Source organism: Coccidioides posadasii, chromosome 3 (genome assembly GCF_018416015.2).
Source record: "Coccidioides posadasii str. Silveira chromosome 3, complete sequence".
Lineage (NCBI taxonomy): Eukaryota > Fungi > Ascomycota > Eurotiomycetes > Onygenales > Onygenaceae > Coccidioides > Coccidioides posadasii.
The window spans coordinates 2,035,958-2,059,138 of NC_089409.1; the positions used below are offsets into that span (position 1 = coordinate 2,035,958).

A 23,181-nucleotide genomic window follows, 5' to 3' on the forward strand; every position below is an offset into this window, starting at 1 on the left:
ATGAATGTGCGTGTCGAGTCGTCGAGATGTGCAGTATTCAGCTGCATAACTGGGGGAACCCGACGGCAACTCGGCATAACACGAACACACGCCCATACTGCCTTCGGCTAGTGCGGGGAGCTGCTTTGTCATTGAATGTTAAATGAGCTAGTTACCAATAACATCCAAAGCCTATTCTCGCTCCTCCAGCCCAAACTCGCTCCCGTGGTTAAAGCTTCTCGCGAGCTGAAAGGAATGATTGGGGATTTGAGGGGGGAGGGGCCCTTCCGAGCCCGATGGAGACCGTCCACCCGGGGTCTGCTCCCCTGCGATAGGTGGATAAATTGTTATTTCGCGACGCCAGTTTGACAGGTGTCATATCCTCCCGCAAAATGGACAGGAATATCCGCAATGAATCGACCAAATCTTAAAGGCGCAGAGAGCCCCGGAGAGTGCGAGGATCCGAGGCAGCTAGGGGGCCCGCTAAGCTTTCAGGACAGAAAATGCAAACGCTTAACTCGCGGTGGCTGCCATCCCCTTGGGCTTTCTCGGGAGTTCGGGACCGGCCGGTCTGCGGCGTCGAAGACGGCTTTTTCTTAGGCTCGCAGGAGTGCGGTACATAGCTTCGCCGGAGTACGGAGTTAGGGGCTAATTTATAAAATCCGTCATAATATTCCACATTATGCAAAGAAAATTATTTTCCTGCACCTCTTATTTTCTTTTGCTCCTTGACGGGGTTACCTGCACTATATCTACCTTGGATGCACCCGAAACCAGGTCGTTTTGTCGGCTCAAATCTGGGCGTCTTTTCCCATTTTTGACATTGGAAACCGAACCAACAAACTTATTCCCATATTGGTATCATTATGATGGCAGTCTAAGCTGTGATCTGTGATATTTCGTGCAGTAACTTGCAAGTTCTCAGTCTCATCATAAGGCCTTCCCAAAACACAGAAAGAAATAGGGCTGATCAGCAGGAGCCACTATAATGGCGGATAGCAGTATGGGTTTTCTTCTTAAATGCTGGTTTATAACTTATTGCTAAAAATCACGGACTTTCGTCCGATATAGGAGCTTCGACAATGGTCGAAGCAGGCGGGACAGATCAACAGCCGAAATCGAGTAGCAGAAGCCCCTCAGTGCACCGAGGAGAGAAATCCAGCGATAACACCGTTGATCTTGAGCTTGCCATCTCTGATGTTGGAGATAAAGATGTGAAGGTACCAGAAGAATCCCGAGATCCAAATATCGTCGACTGGGATGGCCCAGACGACCCTCAAAACCCCTTAAACTGGACGATTAAGAAGAAGGTCATGATTGTCTCTTCAATAGCGATAATCACATTCATCACGTAAGTTCTTTCCCCCCTGGCGCATTCACCCTAGGTTCGTTTCGATTACAGCTCTAACCCAATCTGCCAGGCCTCTCGGATCGTCCATGTTTGCGCCGGGTGTTGCAGATGTGATGAGGGAATTCCAAAGCCACAGTCCAGAACTCGCCTCTTTTGTCGTCTCAGTGTATCTGTTGGGATACGCGTTTGGTCCGCTAATTCTCGCGCCTATGTCCGAGTTATACGGCCGATCACCGGTTTATCACGTCTGCAATGTCTTTTTCGTTGTGTTCAATGTTGCCTGCGCTGTCGCGAACAGCCTTGATTCTCTTATCGTGTTCCGATTCTTTGCCGGTGTCGCTGGTTCTGCACCTTTAACTATTGGTGCAGGTTCCATGGCGGATATGATCAGGCAAGAGAAACGTGGAGCAGCGATGGCAGCGTGGGCCTTGGGTCCGTTGTTGGGTCCTGTCATCGGACCTATTGCTGGAGGATACCTGACTGAGGCTAAAGGATGGCGATGGACTTTCTGGGTCCTTGCGATTGTTGTAAGTCCAAACGGAATGCCCCCAAAGGCTGATTTATATGGATTGGTGCTGACTTTCTGACAGTCTGGTGCGATCACAATCAATACATTCATATTCATGCGAGAATCCTACCACCCCATTCTTTTGGCCCGCAAGACGAAACGGCTCATCAAGGAGACCGGAAATCAGAATCTAAGATCAGCTCTAGACAGGGGAATCGAACCCAAGCAGCTTATCCTCCAGTCCATCATTCGCCCCACAAAAATGCTCTTTTGCTCGCCTATTGTGTTTCTACTTTCACTCTATGTTGCCGTTGTATATGGCTACCTCTACCTCCTCTTCACTACTATATCATCGGTCTTTCACGACCAATATAACTTTTCGCAAGGTGAATCTAACACGAGACCACAGTTCGTCGAGCATAGCTAATATGGATTGTCTAGGAAACGTCGGCCTTGCTTTCCTCGGTATTGGCATCGGAAGCGTGGGCGGTTTGGGATTTATCTCTATAGTTTCGGATCGGCTTCTCAAAAAGCTATCCGCAAAGAGTGGCGAGATGAAGCCGGAATACCGTCTTCCCCCGCTTATCCCAGGCGGCTTGTTCATCCCAGTTGGGCTCTTCTGGTATGGCTGGACAGCTGAATACGGGGTACATTATATCGTCCCTATTATCGGCACCTTCTTCGTTGGAGTGGGCATGATTGTCACCATGGTAAGTCCCCAGATTTATCCATAACAATGAAGAAAAGCATCTAACAAGGTATAGATGGCGACGTCCACCTATCTTGTTGATGCATATACCATCCATGCTGCCAGCGCAATGGCAGCCAACACTCTCCTTCGTTCCGTTATCGGCGCTGTTCTGCCGCTTGGTGGGCTGAGGATGTATGAGACTCTCGGTCTAGGTTGGGGTAACTCGCTCCTCGCATTTATTGCATTGGCCCTTGTCCCGCTTCCGGTAATATTTTTCCGTTACGGGGAGAGAATACGGACGAGTAAACGATTCCAGATGACATTTTAGTCGCTTTTTCCCGCACCCTTCTTCTTTTTGCCTTATTATCCCATCTTTGTTCGTTGTGCATATTGATCAGGCATGTGTCTATAATCTCCTCTGCTTTGCTCTTGATTGATACCATCCCTAGATATATCTACATTCCCATTTCATGTGCATATTACGTATTCTGGTCTGAAATGTTGCTTTTCATGAAAAGCTTCACGAACAAAGTTTTTCTTTGGTTTCATTCATTTTGTATTATCACATCCGCGATGGCGTTGCGTGAGGTATATGTATAACTGTATGAATCATAAAGCTGTATAGTATTTTATAAGAGTTAGAATGTATCTAGACCCTATATCTACACATATCCAAACTAGATTAATTCTGCACACAATGAAGCCCGCCTAATGCCTAAGGACTGCCCTTGGGGTTAATTCATGCTGAAACTTTCAGTTGATCCATCTGTGGGAGTTTCTAGAAGCTCCAACTTGCTGTCAGCAACGGCCAGAATTAAGGAGCTGTGATTTGTTCGGAGTGCGGAGTACTGTGAAACTTTGATAAATGAAGTGAAGTCATAAAGATTTAAAGGTTCAGGAAGGGAGTTGTTGAAGAAAAGTTGGTGTTCTTGGAGTAAATTTGTCAAGGATTCAACCTTCTGATGAGCTTAAAGCGCTACCAGAGACTCGGCGAGTTAGTTTTCCAGTTTCTCGAATTTTCCTCGGGATAACCGGTACAGCGGTAAGCTAAGGCAGCGAGTGACGGATCGTCCCATGAAATTTACCTTTTACTTTCTTTTTCTTGTGCATTTATTAGTGTACCATACAATTAAAACTCAGGATGCGGAGTTCACCGAGGAAGTCGCGAGGACTTCATTTTCGCAAAAAGTCTGGACGGAAGCTCTCGTTGGCCGACAGGCAACGCGGGGAATTGTCAGAATAAGCTCGGGCCTCCCCACTTGGGCGCTGCGCTTAACCACGCCGTCGGTGTCACTTACATCATCACCTGGCATTCAAATCCTTAATCACCCACCCATCGGCAGTATTGTTTTCAGTGTGTAAATCTACCGAGGAAAGAGGCAAAAATCGCTGCTTGTTAAACGGCGATCTTCAAGAGATGTAGGAATCGAAGATGCTCACCCATCCACTTGATCGTGATGGCAGAAATTGACGAGGATATCGCAATTGTGAAACTTCCTTTCCTCAGGATCCACCACCTATAGCTTTTGCTGACAATGTCCCTTTTCAAGAGTTACGACGATGACAGAGATTCCACCCTAGGCGAGGATATATACCCGTATGGCTGTTGGCGTGCTTTGAGACTAAAAATTGTACAAACTAATTAGTCCTTGCTTTTAAAAAGAGAGACTGAAACGCTTCGTTCGAGTATCATGGACTATCAATACGAGAACGGAAGAAGATATCACGCGTATCATTCTGGATCATACTGGTGAGTTCCAGATACCTTTCTGTGGCACTTCCTGGAGATCAATGAATCCACTTGTGGCTGAGTGATTGATCAGGGGACCCAACGACGAGAAAGCCAAATGGCACGCAGATCTCGGGTATGCCGCTGAATTCTGCTTTTTGTAGGAATGGAATTGATACCTAATTCTATGCGCCATAAGTCACTATCTCTACAAACTTCTCCTTCGTGGAAAGTTATACCTCGCTCCGATACCGAAGAACCCACAAGTAAGGGAAACCACACCGTAACACCACTCAAAACTAGGTGTTGATGCTTTAATCACAGCGTGTAATTGACATTGGTACTGGAACTGGTGTGTCCTCTCACATAGTTTTTTAAGATCGATTTTAATTTACAAGCTAATAGCCTTTCAGGAATATGGGCCATGTTCGTATCTACTGCTGACACCATAGTACAAAGGAGCTCTGATTTTTTTTATTTTTATTTTGTGTTAGAGAATTCGCCGATAGACATCCATCCGCAGCAGTAACCGGCACAGATCTCTCTCCAATCCAACCAACTCTAGTCCCGCCAAATTTGTCTTTCGAAATTGACGACTGTTGCGACGAATGGCTGTATGCTCTAGAAAGCTTCGACTTTATCCATGTTCGAGGCTTGTACGGCTCCGTGTCAGACTGGGATGAGTTCTATATGCGAGCAATAAAGTATGTGTTCTACCTAAAAAGGTCGCTTCATGGATAAAGCCGTGCTCTTTCTAAGAGTGCTGACATGTTTTCTTCTCAATAGCCACTTAAAGCCCGGCGGATACATCGAACAAGCCGAACTGAGCGTCAATGCAAAATCAGATGACCATTCTACCGACGGAACTGTCATGGAAGAGTGGGCCCGCGCCTTCTTTGACGCCGGTGATGCTCTTTGTAAATCATTCCGCACAGTTGACGAGGCGAAGTCAAAAATCATTGCTGCCGGTTTTGAGGACGTTACTGAGCATCGATTCAAGTGTCCGATTGGCGAATGGCCGGAGAATCCGAGGTTGAAAGAGCTGGGGAAGGTTATGCGCTTATATTTAGAGGAAGGGGTGGAAGATTGCTCGGCAAGGCTACTGCCAGAGGTATTAATGGTAGGTGTCATGCTAGAATTTGGCATCATATGGTTTCTTTTCTTGTGGAGTGGATTGTTTTGACACAAGTATCAAATTATTGATGAATGTAGTGGAGTACGGAACAAGTCAAAGATATCCAAGACAGAATGAGAAAAGGATTACGGGATAATGCAATCCATTCATACTGTGAGATGTGAGTTCCTCTGCATGTTTGACACTGGTATGCGATTAACACATTTCTAGATCTGTTGTTCATGGTCGAAAACCTTGTCGCGACTGACCATCTCTGTTGTTTGTTTGGTTGCGCGCACCAGGGAAAATTGGCAAGAGATGCATGAGTGCATCTGGGGAAAGTTGTTTCTTTTGATGTCCCTTGCTTAAATAACTAGAGAAACAGTCCAGGTCGGGGCTGTTAGAAATCTAAACTACCAAAATCATCTAAGATCATATCATGTGTTTGTATATTCAGTGCATGGAAGCCAAAGTATACAGAAGGTTGGGGATGCCTGAAAGAAGTGAAAGCAAGCCCCCAGACAACCAAGAATATTTTGTAATTTTAGTTATGGTTCAGCTCGAACTTGGGCTCAATGTACCTCTTCAACTCAGCCCGGGCCTTGGTTTTCTGTTCGAACGCATACGCCATGCCAATCAATTCCTGCTCGCTCCAATGCTTTCCCATAAAACCAATTCCGAACGGAAAGCCAGGGCTAACTGTAACGAGTTCTCTACGCGGTTCGTGCTCAACTTTCTGATCTTCGGGATACGCGCCAAGCGGCACACTGATCACTGGGGTACCAATGACACCGGGAACCGGGTAGGCAGCATCAGTTGGAAGCACCGTAGCATCAAGGTTATGTCGCTCAAGAGCACCAAGGAGGCCGCCTTCGCCACCGAAGTAGAGGTTCTTCTGATACAAAGGCCAAAATTCAGGGGAGGTGTTGTTGAATCCTTGCTCGAGGGCGAGGTCCCAAATCTCAGTGTTGCGGTTTGGGTATTGCTCGAAGGGCGAGGACTGAGTAAACTTGCGAGCGTCAGCCAGACTGTGTATGTTTTGCGGGTTAGCTTCCAGCTGGGAGAAGTAGCGTGCGAGATCGCTGATAAAATCTGCATTAAGGACACTGCCAGGGATGTCACTAGTCACGAATTCTTGATAGGCAGTGAAATTAGTATCCTTAACAATTATAGCCCCTGCGCTCTCCATGATTGAAAGCGCAGAGCGAAAAGCATCTAGAACAGGTTTGTTTGTAGGGTTTTTGCCGAATGATTCTAGAACATTAGATGGAACGCCGATACGCTTTCCCTCTAGCGCAGTGAGTTTGCATGCCGAAACATAATCTGGTAGATTGGAGAACGGGATAGCAGAGGTGTAATTATCATTTCTGTCTTTCCCTGCAATGGCTTGGAGAAGCACAGCTGTATCTTTGACCGTTCTCGTCATAGGCCCAATCGTGTCCTGATGGGCGCTGATTGGAATGACAAGGTACCGTGAGGTCAGGCCGACTGTTGGCTTAAGCCCGACGATATTGTTAGATGAGCCTGGAGACACTATGCTTCCGCTTGTCTTATCAAAAGTTAATATAACTGATCCACAAAGCCATACGGGTGTAAAATCGAAACAGGAGAACATACTTCTGTGCCCAGAGTCGCCCAGGCTAAACCAAGATCGGATGCCACTCCACTACCGCTTGAGCTTCCGCTGGGGTCCTGATTAGGGTAATAAGCGCCAGTGACCTGACCTCCATATGCATTCCATCCATTGGTGCTGTTGGTAGACCGGAAATTCGCCCATTCAGAAAGCCCTACTTTTCCCAAAATGATTGCACCGGCATCTCGTAATTTCTTTGCCACGGTTGAATCCTCGGGGAGTTTCGTATTCAGAAGAGCATAAGAGCCAGCTATATTTACAGAAATTAGCACCTAGTCGTTTAACCCAGTGTATGTGGAGGACACATATGTCAGCACGCGCTACTTACCACTGGTTTGGAGTTTGTCACGAGTACCGATGTTACCCTTTAGTAGAATCGGCAAACCATGCAAAGGACTAAACTTGCATGTTAGACCGAAATGAACGTCTGCTGTTAATTTATACACACCCTCTGATATTCTCTCTGTGTCGCTCTCGGTCAAGCTCTTTAGCGGTCTCAACGGCATCCGGGTTCAACTCCGAGACGACATGCAAGGTGTCGTTCACTTCCTTAATTCTCATAGAATACGCCTACGGGATACACCAGTCATTTAGTGACTATCATTGAATGAGGTCTCAAAATTAACACTGACATTGACCAAGTCAACGCTGGTAAAACATTTGCGGGACAAGCCATCCTGGAGCTCCTCGGCGGTCGCGTCAATCAATGACGGGTATTTGCACGACTGACCTTCCAAACCAACTATGTGAGATTTAAATTAATGCTTTATTCGAAGCATTTAGCTTGTCACATACCTGCACAAACGGTTGCAGGCAGCGGAATCAGGAAGAGTCCGGATGCAATGCATTGCAGCAGAGAGCGCACAGAAATCACCATTGCATCGAAGTAACAAGAAAAGATGAGAAATTTCTGTACTAACGAGGTGGGAAAGCCGCTTGCTATATCTCTAAAGATGGATATATGGGAACTACAGTTGAGATGAATTAATTTAACTCACCGTTTTATTTCTGTGGTGGTGGCCTGGAAAACAACACATCAGCCGTCTGGGAGAACCTCCCAGGCTGCGGGATAGAATCAGCCATGCAACCCAAGAGACCCTGCTCATTGGATTGGATCGAGGGCTCCAGCCCAAGAAGGCAGGTCGGGCTGGGTGGAGAATATTGGAACGGGTTCTGTGTTGGTGGCTGCATGGACCGGGGGATCTTCATGGCGGAGCGGCGGGGATGTCCCGAATTTCACCAGGAAAACCACTGAAAGCAACGGGCATGAAGACGAGGGCCCTTGCGAGTTCTCGAATTCTAGTCTTCGGCTTCATCATTAGAGCCAATTCGTGCCGGTTTACTCGGATTTCAAACTATGTGAACACGGAAATATTTCCCTTCCCTCCTGAATGAGGGGCACTGTTTCAAACTCCTTAAGTAAGCGAGGGAACTTAATTGTGTACCAACAAATCCTCGATGGTCTAACGGTTATGATTTCCGCTTGTCATTTGTTAGCAATTAACAAGCGCGGGAGACCAGGGTTCGACTCCCTGTCGGGGAGAAATCATCTTTTTTACTTTTTTGGCTTTACGCTCTCTGGCCTTGATTTTTTGCTCCTTTTTGATAATTCTCGTTTGTGTACCTCTTGGGTCACCATCATTTCCCCAGGCGCTTTTCTTTGATGTGGACTCACCCACCCCCATACGGAGTACACAGAAAAGTTTTATCATATCTGAAATTCATTGCTACAGTTTACTCCAAACTAAATGCTACCCCTGTCCAAGGCAAAGGCTCTATGCCGGGTAGAGTATCTCCCTTTTATTTTCTATCCTATCTTTTAGTATTTGCTGATGTTTCAATAACTTATGCGCTAGGTCAATAGGCCAAGTTGGGACTCTAACTTCTCTGGTTAAGGGCTATCCCGTTCTCATGCGGGGATAGTTACCCCTCCGTTGTTGGTATGAGGAACGTAGTCCCTCCGTGCGGCGTGAATCCGCCGACCCCTACGGTTATTCGGGTATAAATCCACATCTTCGTTGATGGCGGCCTTGCCATCAAGGCGGAACCCAGCTACAAAGCACTTGGCCCAATCTATCAACTAAAATTTAGGGAGAAATGCTCGCATCCTCAGCTGAGAGCCTGGATTGGTAAATAATGAAAAGGCGGTCGTTCGAGCCCCATTTTGACATTATCATATCCCCGGAGCTGAGCCATGTTTGCCTCGGGATGGGTGAGTCGAAGAGCGATCGATCTTCGTCGGTGCCAGCGGCACAGTTCCTCCTTCAGGTCTTTCATCACCTCGAAAACTCACGAATTAAATTCCCCGTATTTCTTTCTTTGGGATAATACTGATTTGAAAATGCCTCTTTCACCCCAATTTCCGCCGCTCGATATACCAAAAACGGACTTTCTCACTTACTTGTTTCCCCAAGGCACAATTGCATCCGATGCACCAATTTGGATTGACGCGGAGAATCCAAAAATTAATCTATTAATGAGACGTTTGATCCAGGAACTTATAGGTGAATGGTCTACAAGTCGCTCCCGCAGAACTCGAAGCAATCATCCTCGAGCATGATGATGTCGAAGATGGCGGAGTCGTCGGAATCATGTTGTAAGTTCCGGTCTCTACTGTAGATTTTATCTGTTCGGTCGAAGCCAACTCAGACCTGTCGAATTTAGGAACGAGGAGGAATATCCCCGCGCATATGTGCACCTGAAACCCGGTGCACAACGCAAGATAGCACCAGCTGATATTCAAGCTTTCATAAAAGCACGGGTCGCCAAGCATAAGCAGCTCATGGGTGGAGTTACGTTTATAGAAGCAGTACCAAGATTGCCTAGCGGAAAGATTATACGGAGGTTGCTAAGAGAGTGGGCAAAGAAGGATGCTGAAGGCTTCAGTAATCAACCAAAGCAATGTTATATAAGTGGGGAATGCACAGATGCAGGGGGTTGGTCTACTTCTCGATAGCATTTCCACTAGATACAGAAACAAAGATAAGTATATTAGAATAGCTTAAGAGTTCATAATACATCTGCTGTGACAAGGTGCTATTCAGGGTCTCGATAAACAAAAAGGGAACATGTGTATACAAAGGCGGAGAAGAAATAACAAAGGACGAATCAGAGATAAATTAAAGAATACGATACTGAGGAGCTTGCCAATGTCGCTGCGTTAATAACAACGTCCCATAAAATCAGATTCAAAAGCGTAATGTTGGAAAGCGATACAAGAGAAGATAACAAAAATCTATGGATTGTCATTTTATAAGGGAACGTCATCCATTTCTCCTTCTGACCCATTTCCGTTTCTTTTCGCGCTGCTGTCTTTACCCTTCGCTGAGCCAGGGCGGTTGTCTGACGGTTCAGGGGGCTTTCCTTGGTCCTCTTCTGGCTGCGGCTTTGAGGACAGGGGCTCAGGTGATTTAGGTGCTTCATTGCCGTTGGTGATCACTTCACTGATTCCATTCTCTTCGACTTTCTCGGTATCATTATTATCATCATCATCATCATTACCTTCCGCTGTACGTTTATCGGCATCAGACGAAGGGGTGCGCATTTTGTCTTCGTTGTCTTTTGGAGGAGCCGGAGGAGGTTCATCTTCGTCCGAATCGGTACCGTTGTGCGGCATTTTATTCTGTGGACCGCCCGGGAAAGGGGTTACTGGAGGCTCACGGTGCTCTGGTTTGAGTTCAGGCGGCGATTGAGATATACTCCCGCGGTTCTGACTCTTTACACTCGCACCACCGGATGAATTCAAAATAGCATGCTGTCGGTTTTGATGAGCACCGACACCAGGCCCTATCTGCCTCAATTTCGGATCCGCATTTAAGTAATATCCCCGAACACTGACAATGGTGCCCTCTCGCTCGCAGCCATCGACCCACTCTGGTCGCACAACTGGAATGTTCATCTCAACAGCTTTCTCCCATGAAGGGCCTCTGCCTTCCGTACAGACAAAGTGTGTGGTGTCTATTTGTATCGAATCCACGATTTTCGCACCAATTCGTTCGACCGCGTTCTCAAGTGAGGTTCTCATCTCTGGCGGCATAATACCCGGAGTGACAGTGATTCCAGATAGATCTGTCATTTTGTGCGTTCGGCACACTAATTTCTGAGAACTAAATGTGCCGGCGGACGTGCGCAGGACAAGGTGAAAGGTGTATTCAGTGTCAATGGCAAGTCCGCTAATCTTTGTGCTGCGCATTTCCAACGGTCGAGGGATAGATCCTGCCTTAGAATCATTGCGATACAGGGATAGGGACTTGAGCGAGGCTGTGGCTAGGTTGATAGGATCCCATTCAAGGACAAGCGATGTCTGTGTCGCATTTTTAAGTCGTAGTACGGGGGCTGATGGCGTATTGATCCCATAGGTGTGAAGAATGCGCTTTTGAAGAGATTGGAACGCCGACACACTGGAAGCTTCGGCGGCTAGGTTTCGCGATACAGTGATATCAACAATGCTGCCAGAGGTGATGTCGCTAGGCAAGAGGACGGATGGAAACTCAATCTAAATCTCAGGGGTTAGCAAGATGCCCAAGAAGAAAAGAAAGCAGAAGACGGGAATAGAGCTGTATTGGGGCCTGACTGGCTGAATGGTTGTGAAATTGGGCACGCACAAGTCGGTTGTCTTGGGTTAGGAGGACTGCGACGCCTGCGTCAACCTTCCCAACAGTCAGGGACACCAGCATCTTTGGGGAGCTGGGCTGAATATCCTTTCAAAAATTACAAAGTAGGATCAAAGCACATCTGCCAATTAACTAGGGGCTCAAAGAGCTGCAGCTGTCATCAAATGAAAAGGGTGGGATTCAGTGTGTTGTCATCTGAGACTCCTGCCTGCCTGCCTGCCTCCCTTCACAGCTACACAGGTCGTTGCTTACGCCAATGCACTGACGCCAGCCGCCCTTATCTAAAAGGGGAACTGAGACAATGCTGCTTTATGAAAACGTGGCTTGGCGTTAGTCATCCTTCACGTGGCTTCCTTGCACAACCTTCCTGGTTGATGTCAGCGCCGCCAGTGACCAGCGTCAACCTTCAAGCTGCACCACGTTCACCATGGTGACACACTAACCTGATGTCGTCGGGAAACACCAGTCCATTGGTGAAATTATCACTACCTTTGGTAAGTATGAGCTGATCTGGCATTCTTGTTCATTAGTGTATCGGCAGTTAGTCTCTGACTCCCACGCAAAGCAATATCAACAAGATGTCTTCCAGGAGCTTCGGGCGGAAGACAAGCTGGTCATCCTGGCTCAGGGACTGGGGCTCTTGCGCATTGTGACAAATCTTTTGCATGCATATGATGCTGCAGGGAACAACTTAGTTCTCGTGATTGGTGCAAACGACCGTGAAAATGAGTGGATTGGTGAAGGTCTGTTAGTGCACTCGCATTACAGCGCTTCCAAAACAACACTGATCTGTTTCAATCCATACATGCAGCCCTGGCAGAACATTATGCAGTCAGTAAGACTCCATTGGCAAGAGGTCTCAAGGTCATCAATACAGACAAAGCCACGGTTTCTATGAGGTATGTGTGGAGTGATAGGTGTCCTGCCACCTGGTGCTAATTACACCAAAGACAGAAGCTTTATGCTCAAGGTGGTATATTGAGTGTGACCTCACGGATTTTGATTGTTGACTTGCTATCAAGTATGTCTCTTGCATGTTAGTGCAAGCTCATTGTTAATATGATTCAGAACTCCTGGACCCGGAAACCATTACAGGAATGGTCATCCTACATGCGGAAAGGTGCGACTCTAAATAGCATCTACTTAAGTAACTTGCTAAAACATGATGTCAGGGTAATTTCAACTTCTCTGGAAGCTTTTATTATCAGAGTGTATCGCCAGTTCAATAAAGCTGGGTTTTTAAAGGCATTTTCAGACACTCCTGAGCCTTTCACAACTGGGTTCTCACCATTGGCTAACATGCTCCGGAATTTGTTTCTTCAAAAATCTTCTCTGTGGCCTCGCTTTCAGGTTACCGTTGCTGAATCGCTTGAGGGCCGCAAAAGAGCGGAAGTTATTGAACTCGAGATTCCAATGACAGACAAGATGAGAGAGATTCAAAATGCGGTTCTAGAATGTGTTGAAGTCAGCATAAGAGAACTTAAAAAGTCTAATCCAGTTCTCGACATCGACGATTGGAATGTAGAAAGTGCCTTGCAAAAGAATTTTGATGTTGTGATCCAACGGCAGTTGGACCCAAATTGGCATCGCGTCAGCGTAAAGACCAAGCAGATCGTTAGTGATTTAACCATTTTGAAGAATATCTTGCAGTGGGACTCCCGTCTTATCTTTCTTGTGGACAAGAATCTGATTTGCTGGCTAGTCTTCTTCTCACGGATGACGCCGTGTCACTTATCAAGTATATTGACACCGTGATAGCAGCTCATTCCCCTCCGCCTGGGTATACGAAGCAGACGTATTCTCCATGGCTTTATCTTGAAGCTGCCCATGTCCTCCTTCAAACCGCCAGATCTCGAGTTTATCGTGGCAAATTTGATACCCGAGCTAAACTTTCAGATCCGTTGTCAAAGATACCCGCTTCTTTAGAACCTGTTCTTGAAGAGCAGCCAAAATGGTCAGTTCTTGTGGATGTGCTAAACGAAATTGATCGTGATTTATACCTAGACCCAAGACCGAGCGATGATTCAAATCGTACGATTCTCATCATGTGTAGTGATCGCAAGGCATGCCGGCAAGTACGTGAGTATCTTCATACCATGTATGTTAGAGTCTACGCAGCGAAAGAAGATCAATCCAGGGTTGAGGATTCTCCAGAAGATATGGAAAGCTGTCCATCAGCCGAATTCATGATGCGAAGAAAGCTTCGTGACTACATATCATGGAAGAGGGATTTTGCCAAAGTCCGGAATAGTCTTTACGGCATAAACGCGAAACAAAGCCAGCCAATAGAAGTGCCAGGGTATACTTCTGCCACCAAAGACAGGAAACCTGAAAGAGCACCACGAAACAAAAGACGAAGGGTAAGGGGCAGCAGCACTGCAGCCTCAAACTCTGGCAGAGCTCCGAACTCTACAGTCCAAGAAGAAACGGATGATACAACCCAGGTATCCACCCTTCTTGATGGGGCTCTTCAGCCTACTAAGCCCGAAGAAGCTGAGAAAGAGGATACTGTCGTTGATGAGCTGCATGACATGGATGACTATTACGAGCTTCTCGACATGGAGGATTTAGTCATCATCCACGCGTATGATGGAGACATGGATGAGCATATCCTGGAAGAAGCGAGGCCGAGGTATATCGTCATGTATGAACCGGATGCAGCGTTCATTCGCAGAGTAGAAGTATATCGCAGTTCCCACACGGACAGAAATGTACGGGTATACTTCATGTATTATGGGGGCTCTGTCGAAGAGCAACGTTATTTAAGTGCTGTGAGGCGTGAGAAGGATGCTTTTACAAAACTCATCAAGGAAAAAGGGGTATGTACCCTTACTTGCCGTCCCAAAATTTAGCTAACTTTGGTGATAGTCTATGGCCATGAGCCTCACACACGATAAAAACCTTGAAGATCCCCAGGAACAATTTCTTCGCACCGTGAATACCCGTATTGCTGGTGGCGGTCGCCTGGCTGCTACTGCGGCTCCACCGACGGTTGTCGTTGATGTTCGAGAATTCAGGAGCCCGCTCGCATCACTGCTTCATGGCCATAGCATGGTCTTAGTTCCCTGCCAGTTGACCGTCGGCGACTACATCCTCAGTCCAGACATCTGCGTTGAACGAAAATCTATTCGCGACTTGATTAGCTCGTTGAAAACCGGCCGACTATACAACCAAGCTGAAACTATGCTTCAGTACTACAAAACCCCCGTACTCCTAATTGAATTCGATCAAAACAAGTCATTCACATTTGATGCTTTTACGTCATCAACAGCGCCCAGTGCTTTCGTTGCTGACAATCCCACCTCGTTCTCCGCGCCCTCTTTCTCATCTGGAAACATTATCAACCCCACCAACCCAAGATCCACTCAACATCTCCTCGTTCTCCTTACTCTTGCCTTTCCCCGCTTGAAAGTGATTTGGTCCTCCTCCCCTCATCAGACCGCGGAGATATTCACTGAGCTGAAAAAGAACGATCCGGAGCCAGATCCCATTCGAGCGGTCCAAATCGGGTTGGATTTTGATATTTCCGGCGATCCATCCGCCTCAGGACCCAAAGCACTGATGGCTGCAGCCGGGGTCGAGTATCGAATGTTCAATCAATTACCACAAGACATGCTGGAAACGGTGCCTGGGTTAACACCTCATGGAGTGGAGGGTTTGATGCTAAGAACGAGTAATATCCACGAAATTGCTAATATGGAGGTGGAGGAGCTGAAAGAGATAGTTGGCTTACAAGAGGCCAAGATGATTGTCAAATTCTTTCGGCGAAGTGTTTTTGATGACGAGCCAGGGGAGAAGCTGTGAAGTATACCCGCAAATACCCCCAAAGAACATTGCAAACAAGTGTTGTTAAAGGCAACTCACGAGGAAAATGATATATGAAACATGCTGCTTTTACGTGATCTTCGCTCCATTCGATTTCAGTGCTCACATTATCTATGCTTCATTCTAGCAACTTAAGAAAAGCATAACACCACATCATGACAAGCAAACCAAAGGGAAGGAGCAAACCAGAAATAAGGCCATCAAACGAAACTCATCATAAGTAGCGTTAAAAGAATATATGAAACGGACATGAAATCGGCGGAATGGAGCAGGAGGACTTTAGATCAGTCATTCTGGGATGACGTAGTACCTGCGAAGCTTTCGGGCATGAGACACCGCAAATGCGAGTAGGGAGCGAGGCATGGCGAGGGACGAATCGAGTGGTGAGAAAGGGGGCAATAGCCGGCTGAGCTCATATTTACATGGTAGCCATTTTTTTCGCGAAAAATTGTCCGACTCCCAGCCCTGGCGCAAGGGCTGTCTAAATTCGCCGCTTGACTTTTTTTTTGGTGATGGGAATGGGTAACACTTATTTTCTTTTTCCATCATGCAACGACAACCCGTAGTATGACAGGCAGGGGAATCGTCTGCTTTTTCGGCGACATAAGTAGCCAGATACGCGCAGGTAAGAATATGACCCCACCGGTATCGGAAATTAAAGGGTGAGATCGCTCAGATCTCGTCGATGTCGATGTCCTTCTCGTCGGCGCTCTCGCGGTCTTCATCGAATTCGACATTGTCATCAAGACCCTCATGGCCGTATCTGTAGATGAAAGTCTTCGTCAGTAAAACATAACAGTGAAAGACTATTGAAGGCGAAACATACGTATCAGTCTCGTTGATCTTCGCGCTCTCTGGCAACTCTCCATAGGCCTTCAAGCTTCTGGCCTCGTCGGCGCTGTACTTGAGGATGACATCTCCCTTCTCGTCCTGGTAATCTCGCAGGGACAGAAGGATGATATCACCCTGGTTGATCCAGACCTTCTTGCGGAGTTTGCCACGGATATGTGCCAGTCGTTTCTCGCCGTCGAAGCAAAGAGCCTCCAGGCGCCCGTTGCCCAACATCTTAACCACCTGGGCGTATTCCTGGCCTTCTTCCTTGAAGGTCAACTCTCGCTTTTCATTGTCGTTCTCGTTCTTTCCACGACGTCGGTTTTTACCACCCTGTGAACGGAAGGAGGGGGTCAGCTTCTGATATTCTCTTCTTCTTCTTCTTCTTCTTCTTCTTTTTTTTTCCCACGATGGGAATCGGAATGCGTCCCACAAGAAGGCGGTGGATAACTATCACGAATATCTCCTCGCCTCTAGACATCCCTGGCCTTCATGGCTGGGAGACTCGCGATGTCGTGGTCGCATGCATCCATTGTGGCAACGCGGGGTTAAAATCAGAGGGGAAGATCCTTACCTTTCCCTTATTCTTCGGCATTTTAACAGCAACTCAGAGTGTGCTTCTTCGAGGCAACGGGTTCTCGGATGAAAGTACCTGTAAATCACAGCGATATGCTGGTCCTGTTGGAGAAAAGAAGTTTGTCTTCGTTGTCTGGTGCTGTTGTCACAGTTAAGGCTCTTTATACCGATGAATCGTTAAAGAGTTGGTGGGGGATCTGGGCTGGATTAGCTCAGCATTTCCCTTGCCACCCTGGCGCAATTAAGGTTTTCTGTCCGGATCCAGCGCCAAACAACTGTCGCTTATGTCAGAGTGCTAAAAGTGGCAAGAAACGTCTACTCCGTACCTTGCCCACTTTGCAGTGGCGCGGAGTACGAGGAGAGCGTTGAAGATGTCAAGACAGCACAGACAGTGAAAGTATGATGGAGTGAAAATTTCGAGTGTTCTACTATCTGCTCTAAAAAGTATCGCTGAGGAAAACCGTGTAGTTTTGCAAGGAGATATTGATCCGGATTGTTGTGCTCCTCTCACTCGTGTTGGGTAAAAGGTCATGCAACTACGGAGTACTCCGTAGTCGATTCCACCTTGTCGTCATCCTGTCAGCCAGTGAAGCAAGGGGTTGTTCAACAGCCTGTCCATTCACTGTTGCAGTTTGGACGATCCAGCCACATCTCACTGTATCATCAATTCCACTCAGGGCTCAAATGCGAACTAATCCCTGCTTCACACAGAGTCGACTTCTTGTTGCTGCGTACCCAAGCCTGGCGCTCAACCCGATGGGTCGGCGTTCTTGGCATCTGCAATATTTGATATGATCCAACTTCGTGCGTTACGTCGTTTCGCAGCGTAGCTCAAGCACAAGACCACCAACACCCAAACATCGCCGCATCCTACCTTCTCTTAACGCCATATTTTGACTCTTTTCGTGGTTGGTCGATTACCCGCGCCCTCTATTCCCAATCTCACCCTTTATTGCCGCTTGTGGCTCATATCTGGCTCGGCTTCACCAAGCTGCCGTCCGACTACTTGGCTGCCTGTTTGCTCGATGGCCCCAGTGATGCTCAAAGCTACAGTGTAATCGTCAAATCTCCCTTTTTTCGACCGCCACCGATTCTGATCCTCTTCTTGACCCATAATTCCCGACGATGCCCTCGATCCTATCCGATGCGGACAAGGAAACCGTGAGACGCACAGTTCCGAAGCCCTCAAATAAGATCCTTACTGCCGCCGTTGCACGCTTATATGTGGCGTATCCGGACCGGCATAAATGGACATATACTGGATTGCAAGGTGCGGCGGTCATCGCGAACGACCTGGTCGGACACACATTCTGGATCAAGTTGGTTGATATTTCGGTAAGCCCCTTATCTTACCCACATCTCTACTTTTCTTTTTGGAGCTGACAAGGTACACTTACGCTATAGCCCTCCGGCAGAGGTGTCTTGTGGGACCAAGAGCTTTACGATGGGTTTTCATACAACCAAGACAGAACTTTTTTCCATACATTCGAATTAGAAGAATGCCTTGCAGGACTGTCCTTCGCCGACGAGAAGGAGGCGAAGACATTCCTCAAGAAAGTTTCAGAACGGGAAAAGCATGCCAGCAAAGAGACAAAAGCAACTCCATTCGCTTCAGCGCGGGGTCAGGGCCCTGCTCCTGTAGCAAACGGGAAAACCCATCACCGTTTCGGACTCGGAAGCCTTCTGGGACATCGATCATCATCCGCTCCCACACCACCACCGCCACCATCAGCAGCAGCAGAATCCATCATACCACCCAAACCGGCGCCATCAGAGCTTGTCCCTGCTCCTGTGCATCATACAGGTCCCGACGGAAAGGCTTCCCCCATGGATACCGTTGATCCATCTTGGAAGGGGTTGCTAGATGAGCTTCTAGCGATGGGAATAACGGAGGAACAAATTGCGAATAACGCCGACTTTATCAAATCATACATAGAATCAAAACAAAATGACGACCAGCAACAGTCCGCGGAGAACCCTTCCCAAGAGCTTGTCCGAAAACCAAAGGCGGCACCCCCAGCTCCACCAACAGTCCCTCCCTCCAAAGCTTCGTCAACTCCACAAAACACCGGCGGCACAAACACTCGCGGCCCGCCTCCGCCACCTCCACCGCCCCGAAAACCTCCTGCAGATACTACTCCTCCTTCCCCGCCTCGCGAGTCCCCACCAGCATCTCCTCCAAAGAGAGACCCATCCCCTCTGCGGCCAAGATTCCGAGCTCCCCCGCCGATCGTAGATGCTGGTAAGTATGCTTATACAAATGCGCCGGCTGCAAGGAACCGGGCCGCTTCCGGTTCGCACACTGCAGGAGCTGCACCTATACCTCCACCAAGACCTCCCAAGACACCTGAAGATGGCCCATCTCGACTGCAACCACCGCCCTTGCCACCAAAAACTCCCCATGCGACCAGCCCATCACTCGTCCCTCCTCCTCCACCCCCACGGGCAGCTGCCACACCGCCTCCGCCCCCGCCTCCCCGACAGGCTCAACCGCCATTTTCGACCGCCACTACACCACAACCCCCTCCACCTCCACCTCCACCTCCGTCTAGTTCAGGACCGCCCGCTCCTGGACCACCGCCCCCTCCGCCTCCTCCTCCACCTCCAAGTGCGGCTCCGGCCCCACCCCCTCCTCCGCCGCCCCCTATGCCGTCAAGCTCCGGCCCACCTCCTCCACCTCCACTTCCAAGTAGTGGTGCCGCTCCTCCAGCTCCTCCGGCTCATCCACCACGCCCAGGTAGTGCGGCTATGCCCAAGCCCGTTCCCGGCAAAGATGACCTAATGGCTTCTATTCGCGCTGCTGGTGGGGGAGGTCTACGGAAGGTTAAAGATTCAGAAAAACGCGACAGAAGTGCAGTAGTACTACCAGGCGCATCAACCGAAACCCCAGCCGCTCCATCAGCTGCTCCTCCGGCAGGTGGGATGATGGGAGCTCTTCAAGAAGCTCTGGCTAAGCGGAAACAGAAAGTCAGTGGAAGCGGTGAGTATCAACATTCTTTTACGTTTCGGACCGCGCTTTGCACCTATTGATTTTCCTGATCTAAAGCTGATGGTTTCATAGACGATGAGAAGTCTGATGATGACTGGTGATGGAATCCCATACGAACCGTCAGCTCCATGCCTCCCAAGCAGCTCCTCGACTACCCTGATTTAAGAAGCCGCAGAATATATGGTTGCTACCAGAATAGCATTGAAGGCTGTGAGCGTGTAGAGTAAGAAAAGAAGTTAAGCTGCTAGTGCGGAATGATCTGTTCAGCTATGTAATGCCCCAAATTGAGCTTCACATGTTCCATAGGGTAGTCGATAGTGGTATTATCATGGGGCTTATTTTCTCTTATAAATATGGGTTGATTTGCCAACATTTCCCCAGTTTTAAGCCATGCTATGTATATATGAAGTTTGTAATGTAAGCTTGCCTGACAATGTCAAAGGTTGCGGACATTCACCCAGGCGTGCTATGCAACATGGCCCGAGTGCGCGATTTGCCATGTCCAACCGCTTGAGGCTTCTAGGAGAAATGTTAATGATACGAACGGCTACCTACTCCGTAGAAAGTATTTTTGAAGAAATTCTTATCCATGCTAAATCTTTATTTCTCGCGAGTCATAATCAACATATTTGTTTGATATGTATGAATCCCCCTGGATTGTGGAGATTCAGGAGAAACTGGAAGGGGGCTACGCGGGACCGACAAATTTCCGCCCGAGTCTGCTGGTGTTCGGGAACAATATTGATCCGGATCCGACAATGACGTGAAAATTGTTTCCATCGTTTGGGCGTTGCAGCTCGCATGGGGGTTGACCATGTCAGCGCGCTCAAAGCCATTCAAGGTGTACCGTCCTGGTCTAGACATTGTAGACCCTGGGTGAGGATGAGAGATGGTGTCACCGTCTTTTGTCAAACCATCCGCTCCATCCCTTCGTCTGCTCCGCTTCCTTCGTTCGCAATCCGATATTTGCTGCTTCAAACAGAACGTTGACCACCCCCGCCCGCGCGTCTCTCATGGGAATTATGGATTCTATCGGAATTTTCGACTTACTAGTGATCAGCTTGGATGCGGCGGGCTGATATCATCCGCGGTCCGATGCCCGTCGACCCTTCAAGCGTCTCTTCTGTCATTCATTCGTCCGAAGCCGAGGAAATATTCGTCTTTGCTGAAAGTCTCTTCTGCACGCCCCCCTCACCTCCGTGGCAGTGCCACAAGGCATCCAGCGAGTCAGCAAATATCCTGGTTCAGCGGCACCTCCAAAAGAAACCGGAACTTCCTTCGGCGACTTTTGGGTCTTCAAGTTCCCCGTCCGCCGGCCCATTTGAAACCGGATGATCTTCCTTCTAGTGGAGCCTTCGAGGATGGCCAGGAGTGCAATCCATTTACCACTGGGAGAAAGCTGGCTTTGAAGGCTTCAAATGAGCCTCGTCTGCGATGCACTGAGTTCGATGAGAATGGGAATGTTACGCTTATAAGCGAGGAGTTTAAGAAAAGTGAATTAATCGCAAAAGTGAGTACTCATGATTTTGAGAAATGTTCGCGCTTATTGCCTCTTGAGAATGAAGTTTAACTGGTGCAGTACGGTCTTCTTCCTCGGGATCTTCGGAAAATCGATTCTTCGGTGATACCACACATTCTTGTTCGTCATAGTGCTATCCTTCTCAGTTTGCTCCATCTCCGCGTGCTAATCAAGGCGAATCGCGTTCTCGTCTTTGATGCTTACGGCTCGGCCGATACTTATACCCAATCTCTTTTTATGTACGATCTCGAAGGGAAGTTACGTCAAAAGGAACCAGCTTCTTCAAGACAGGCAGCGGCGTTGGGGGCGTTACCATATGAGTTTCGAGCACTTGAGGCAGTTCTAGTCAGTGTAACCAGCGGGCTCGAGGCCGAATTTGAGGGTGTCCGAGAGCCAGTTGTGCGGGTTCTTCGTGCCCTTGAAGAAGATATCGATCGTGATAAGTTGAGACATCTGCTCATCTACTCGAAACGGCTAGGCACATTTGAGCAAAAAGCTAGATTGGTTCGTGATGCGATCGAAGATCTGTTGGAAGCAGACGACGATCTCACTGCAATGTATCTCTCCGAGCGATCCGGGGGCGTACGCAGGGATGAGCATGACCATCAGGAGATTGAAATGCTACTAGAATCGTACCATAAAGTGTGCGATGAAATAGTCCAGGCTAGTGGGAACTTGGTCACGAATATTCGCAATACTGAAGAAATGTATGCTCCTTTTCTCTCTGCTCACTGGCTTATGCTAACAAGTAGGACAGTGTGAAAGCGATTCTCGATGCCAATCGTAACTCTCTTATGCTCTTAGAACTCAAAGTCAGTATAGGGACTCTCGGTTTGGCAGTAGGCACGTTACTATCAGCGCTCTACGGAATGAACTTAAAGAACTTCATCGAGGAATCGGATCTTGGATTCGGAGCAGTTTCTGCCGTCTGCTTCGCGTCCTCTGCGTTTGTCTGTATATACGGACTTTTGAAGCTACGCAGGGTGCAGCGTGTAAGAATGTGGGGCGAAGGTGGCATTCAAGATCCTTACATGGGCGGCTTGGGCCTTCGCGGTTCCACGCCATTACCAAGCCGTGGAAACTGGCGCTCAGATGCCATCGATCCGGCCTGGACGGGTCTTCCTGTCGAAGGGCGTGCTCAGAGGATGAGAAGGGTAAGAGGTGCTATAGGGACGGCGGCGTCGCAACCTTCGATGCCTCTATCAAGCCATGCGGCCGCAAAACCGAAACTCAGCGTCAAAACGTCGCCGGTCAATGCAACGCAATCAGGAAATGTGTCGAATAAAAACCAAACCCAGAAGCAAAGGCAGTCTGAACCCGAGAAAGACGAGTTCGAGGAACCCACGATGGGTGGCGCTGCCTTGGGTGCGTCTCGCTAATGTTGCCGTTTCTTATCATTCGCTTTTGAGGCGTTTGTTACTCGAAATACTCCACTCATCATGGGTTCAGTATTATTCACCTGATGATTGAATTTTTTTGTTGGGGCCCGACTAATATCCAGGCGATATTTTTGAGTTTCTGTTTGGTTAGCCTGGAGTGTTCTGGTGTGCACAGCATGGGCAAAAATAGAGGGTATTCGATACAAGGTTCATTCAATAGAGGAAAGTCTACAGAGTAGAGATGTTACATGTCCCACATTAAAGGAAAGACTTTGCTATTTTAACTATCATTTACTTTCTACAGTCCCTACTTACATGAAGGAGTGTGTCTGACTATCTTGTAATTGCACCGCGCATATCATTAGCTCCAGTGTGTTGCTCGTGTCCTTGTTTAGCCATGTTTCAAGCTGAGCAATCCAGAGAGGCTTTACGATATTATAGTCC

At 48.0% G+C, this 23,181-nt stretch overlaps 8 protein-coding genes and 1 non-coding gene across 9 annotated transcripts; 6 read left to right on the top strand and 3 right to left on the bottom strand.

The window, feature by feature from the left end:
* Window positions 1-892: 892 nt before the first annotated feature.
* Window positions 893-2,996, top strand: D8B26_005630 (uncharacterized protein). The gene is made up of 6 exons (XM_003069199.2): window positions 893-980; window positions 1,051-1,330; window positions 1,401-1,857; window positions 1,921-2,224; window positions 2,280-2,548; window positions 2,603-2,996. The coding sequence occupies exons 1-6, from the start codon at window positions 968-970 to the stop codon at window positions 2,855-2,857; spliced, it is 1,578 nt and encodes a 525-aa protein (XP_003069245.1). The 5' UTR covers window positions 893-967; the 3' UTR covers window positions 2,858-2,996.
* A 990-nt stretch (window positions 2,997-3,986) lies between these two features.
* D8B26_005631 (uncharacterized protein) lies at window positions 3,987-5,640 on the top strand (the record flags this gene model as incomplete). The annotated part of the gene is made up of 11 exons (XM_066124940.1): window positions 3,987-4,016; window positions 4,080-4,126; window positions 4,193-4,279; window positions 4,353-4,394; window positions 4,458-4,524; window positions 4,583-4,610; window positions 4,672-4,684; window positions 4,753-4,962; window positions 5,045-5,378; window positions 5,471-5,553; window positions 5,604-5,640. 11 exons carry the CDS (start codon window positions 3,987-3,989, stop codon window positions 5,638-5,640), a joined length of 978 nt encoding a protein of 325 aa, XP_065981021.1.
* Window positions 5,641-5,808: 168 nt separating this feature from the next.
* D8B26_005632 (uncharacterized protein) lies at window positions 5,809-7,882 on the bottom strand (the record flags this gene model as incomplete). The annotated part of the gene is made up of 6 exons (XM_066124941.1): window positions 5,809-6,921; window positions 6,990-7,255; window positions 7,334-7,401; window positions 7,454-7,575; window positions 7,638-7,747; window positions 7,801-7,882. The coding sequence occupies 6 exons, from the start codon at window positions 7,880-7,882 to the stop codon at window positions 5,917-5,919; spliced, it is 1,653 nt and encodes a 550-aa protein (XP_065981022.1). The 3' UTR covers window positions 5,809-5,916.
* A 575-nt stretch (window positions 7,883-8,457) lies between these two features.
* Window positions 8,458-8,548, top strand: D8B26_005633. The gene has a single exon. It is a non-coding gene; the product is annotated as a tRNA-Asp (tRNA).
* Window positions 8,549-10,007: 1,459 nt separating this feature from the next.
* Window positions 10,008-11,856, bottom strand: CHS5 (Chitin synthase, class 5). Its single transcript, XM_003069202.2, has 2 exons — window positions 11,610-11,856; window positions 10,008-11,500 (listed from the first exon to the last, which is right to left on the bottom strand). The coding sequence occupies exons 1-2, from the start codon at window positions 11,679-11,681 to the stop codon at window positions 10,256-10,258; spliced, it is 1,317 nt and encodes a 438-aa protein (XP_003069248.2). The 5' UTR covers window positions 11,682-11,856; the 3' UTR covers window positions 10,008-10,255.
* A 208-nt stretch (window positions 11,857-12,064) lies between these two features.
* On the top strand, window positions 12,065-15,422 carry D8B26_005635 (uncharacterized protein; the record flags this gene model as incomplete). The annotated part of the gene is made up of 8 exons (XM_003069203.2): window positions 12,065-12,112; window positions 12,184-12,361; window positions 12,430-12,517; window positions 12,569-12,639; window positions 12,687-12,738; window positions 12,791-13,267; window positions 13,321-14,437; window positions 14,487-15,422. The coding sequence occupies 8 exons, from the start codon at window positions 12,065-12,067 to the stop codon at window positions 15,420-15,422; spliced, it is 2,967 nt and encodes a 988-aa protein (XP_003069249.2).
* A 693-nt stretch (window positions 15,423-16,115) lies between these two features.
* On the bottom strand, window positions 16,116-16,869 carry TIF11 (Translation initiation factor 1A; the record flags this gene model as incomplete). Its single annotated transcript, XM_003069204.2, has 3 exons — window positions 16,116-16,206; window positions 16,270-16,607; window positions 16,849-16,869. The coding sequence occupies 3 exons, from the start codon at window positions 16,867-16,869 to the stop codon at window positions 16,116-16,118; spliced, it is 450 nt and encodes a 149-aa protein (XP_003069250.1).
* A 734-nt stretch (window positions 16,870-17,603) lies between these two features.
* On the top strand, window positions 17,604-20,269 carry D8B26_005637 (uncharacterized protein). The gene is made up of 3 exons (XM_003069205.2): window positions 17,604-18,185; window positions 18,255-19,830; window positions 19,912-20,269. The coding sequence occupies exons 1-3, from the start codon at window positions 17,976-17,978 to the stop codon at window positions 19,938-19,940; spliced, it is 1,815 nt and encodes a 604-aa protein (XP_003069251.1). The 5' UTR covers window positions 17,604-17,975; the 3' UTR covers window positions 19,941-20,269.
* Window positions 20,270-20,642: 373 nt separating this feature from the next.
* Window positions 20,643-23,001, top strand: MRS2 (magnesium ion transporter). The gene is made up of 3 exons (XM_003069206.2): window positions 20,643-21,349; window positions 21,419-22,065; window positions 22,116-23,001. Exons 1-3 carry the CDS (start codon window positions 20,729-20,731, stop codon window positions 22,735-22,737), a joined length of 1,890 nt encoding a protein of 629 aa, XP_003069252.2. The 5' UTR covers window positions 20,643-20,728; the 3' UTR covers window positions 22,738-23,001.
* The last annotated feature ends 180 nt before the right edge of the window (window positions 23,002-23,181 follow it).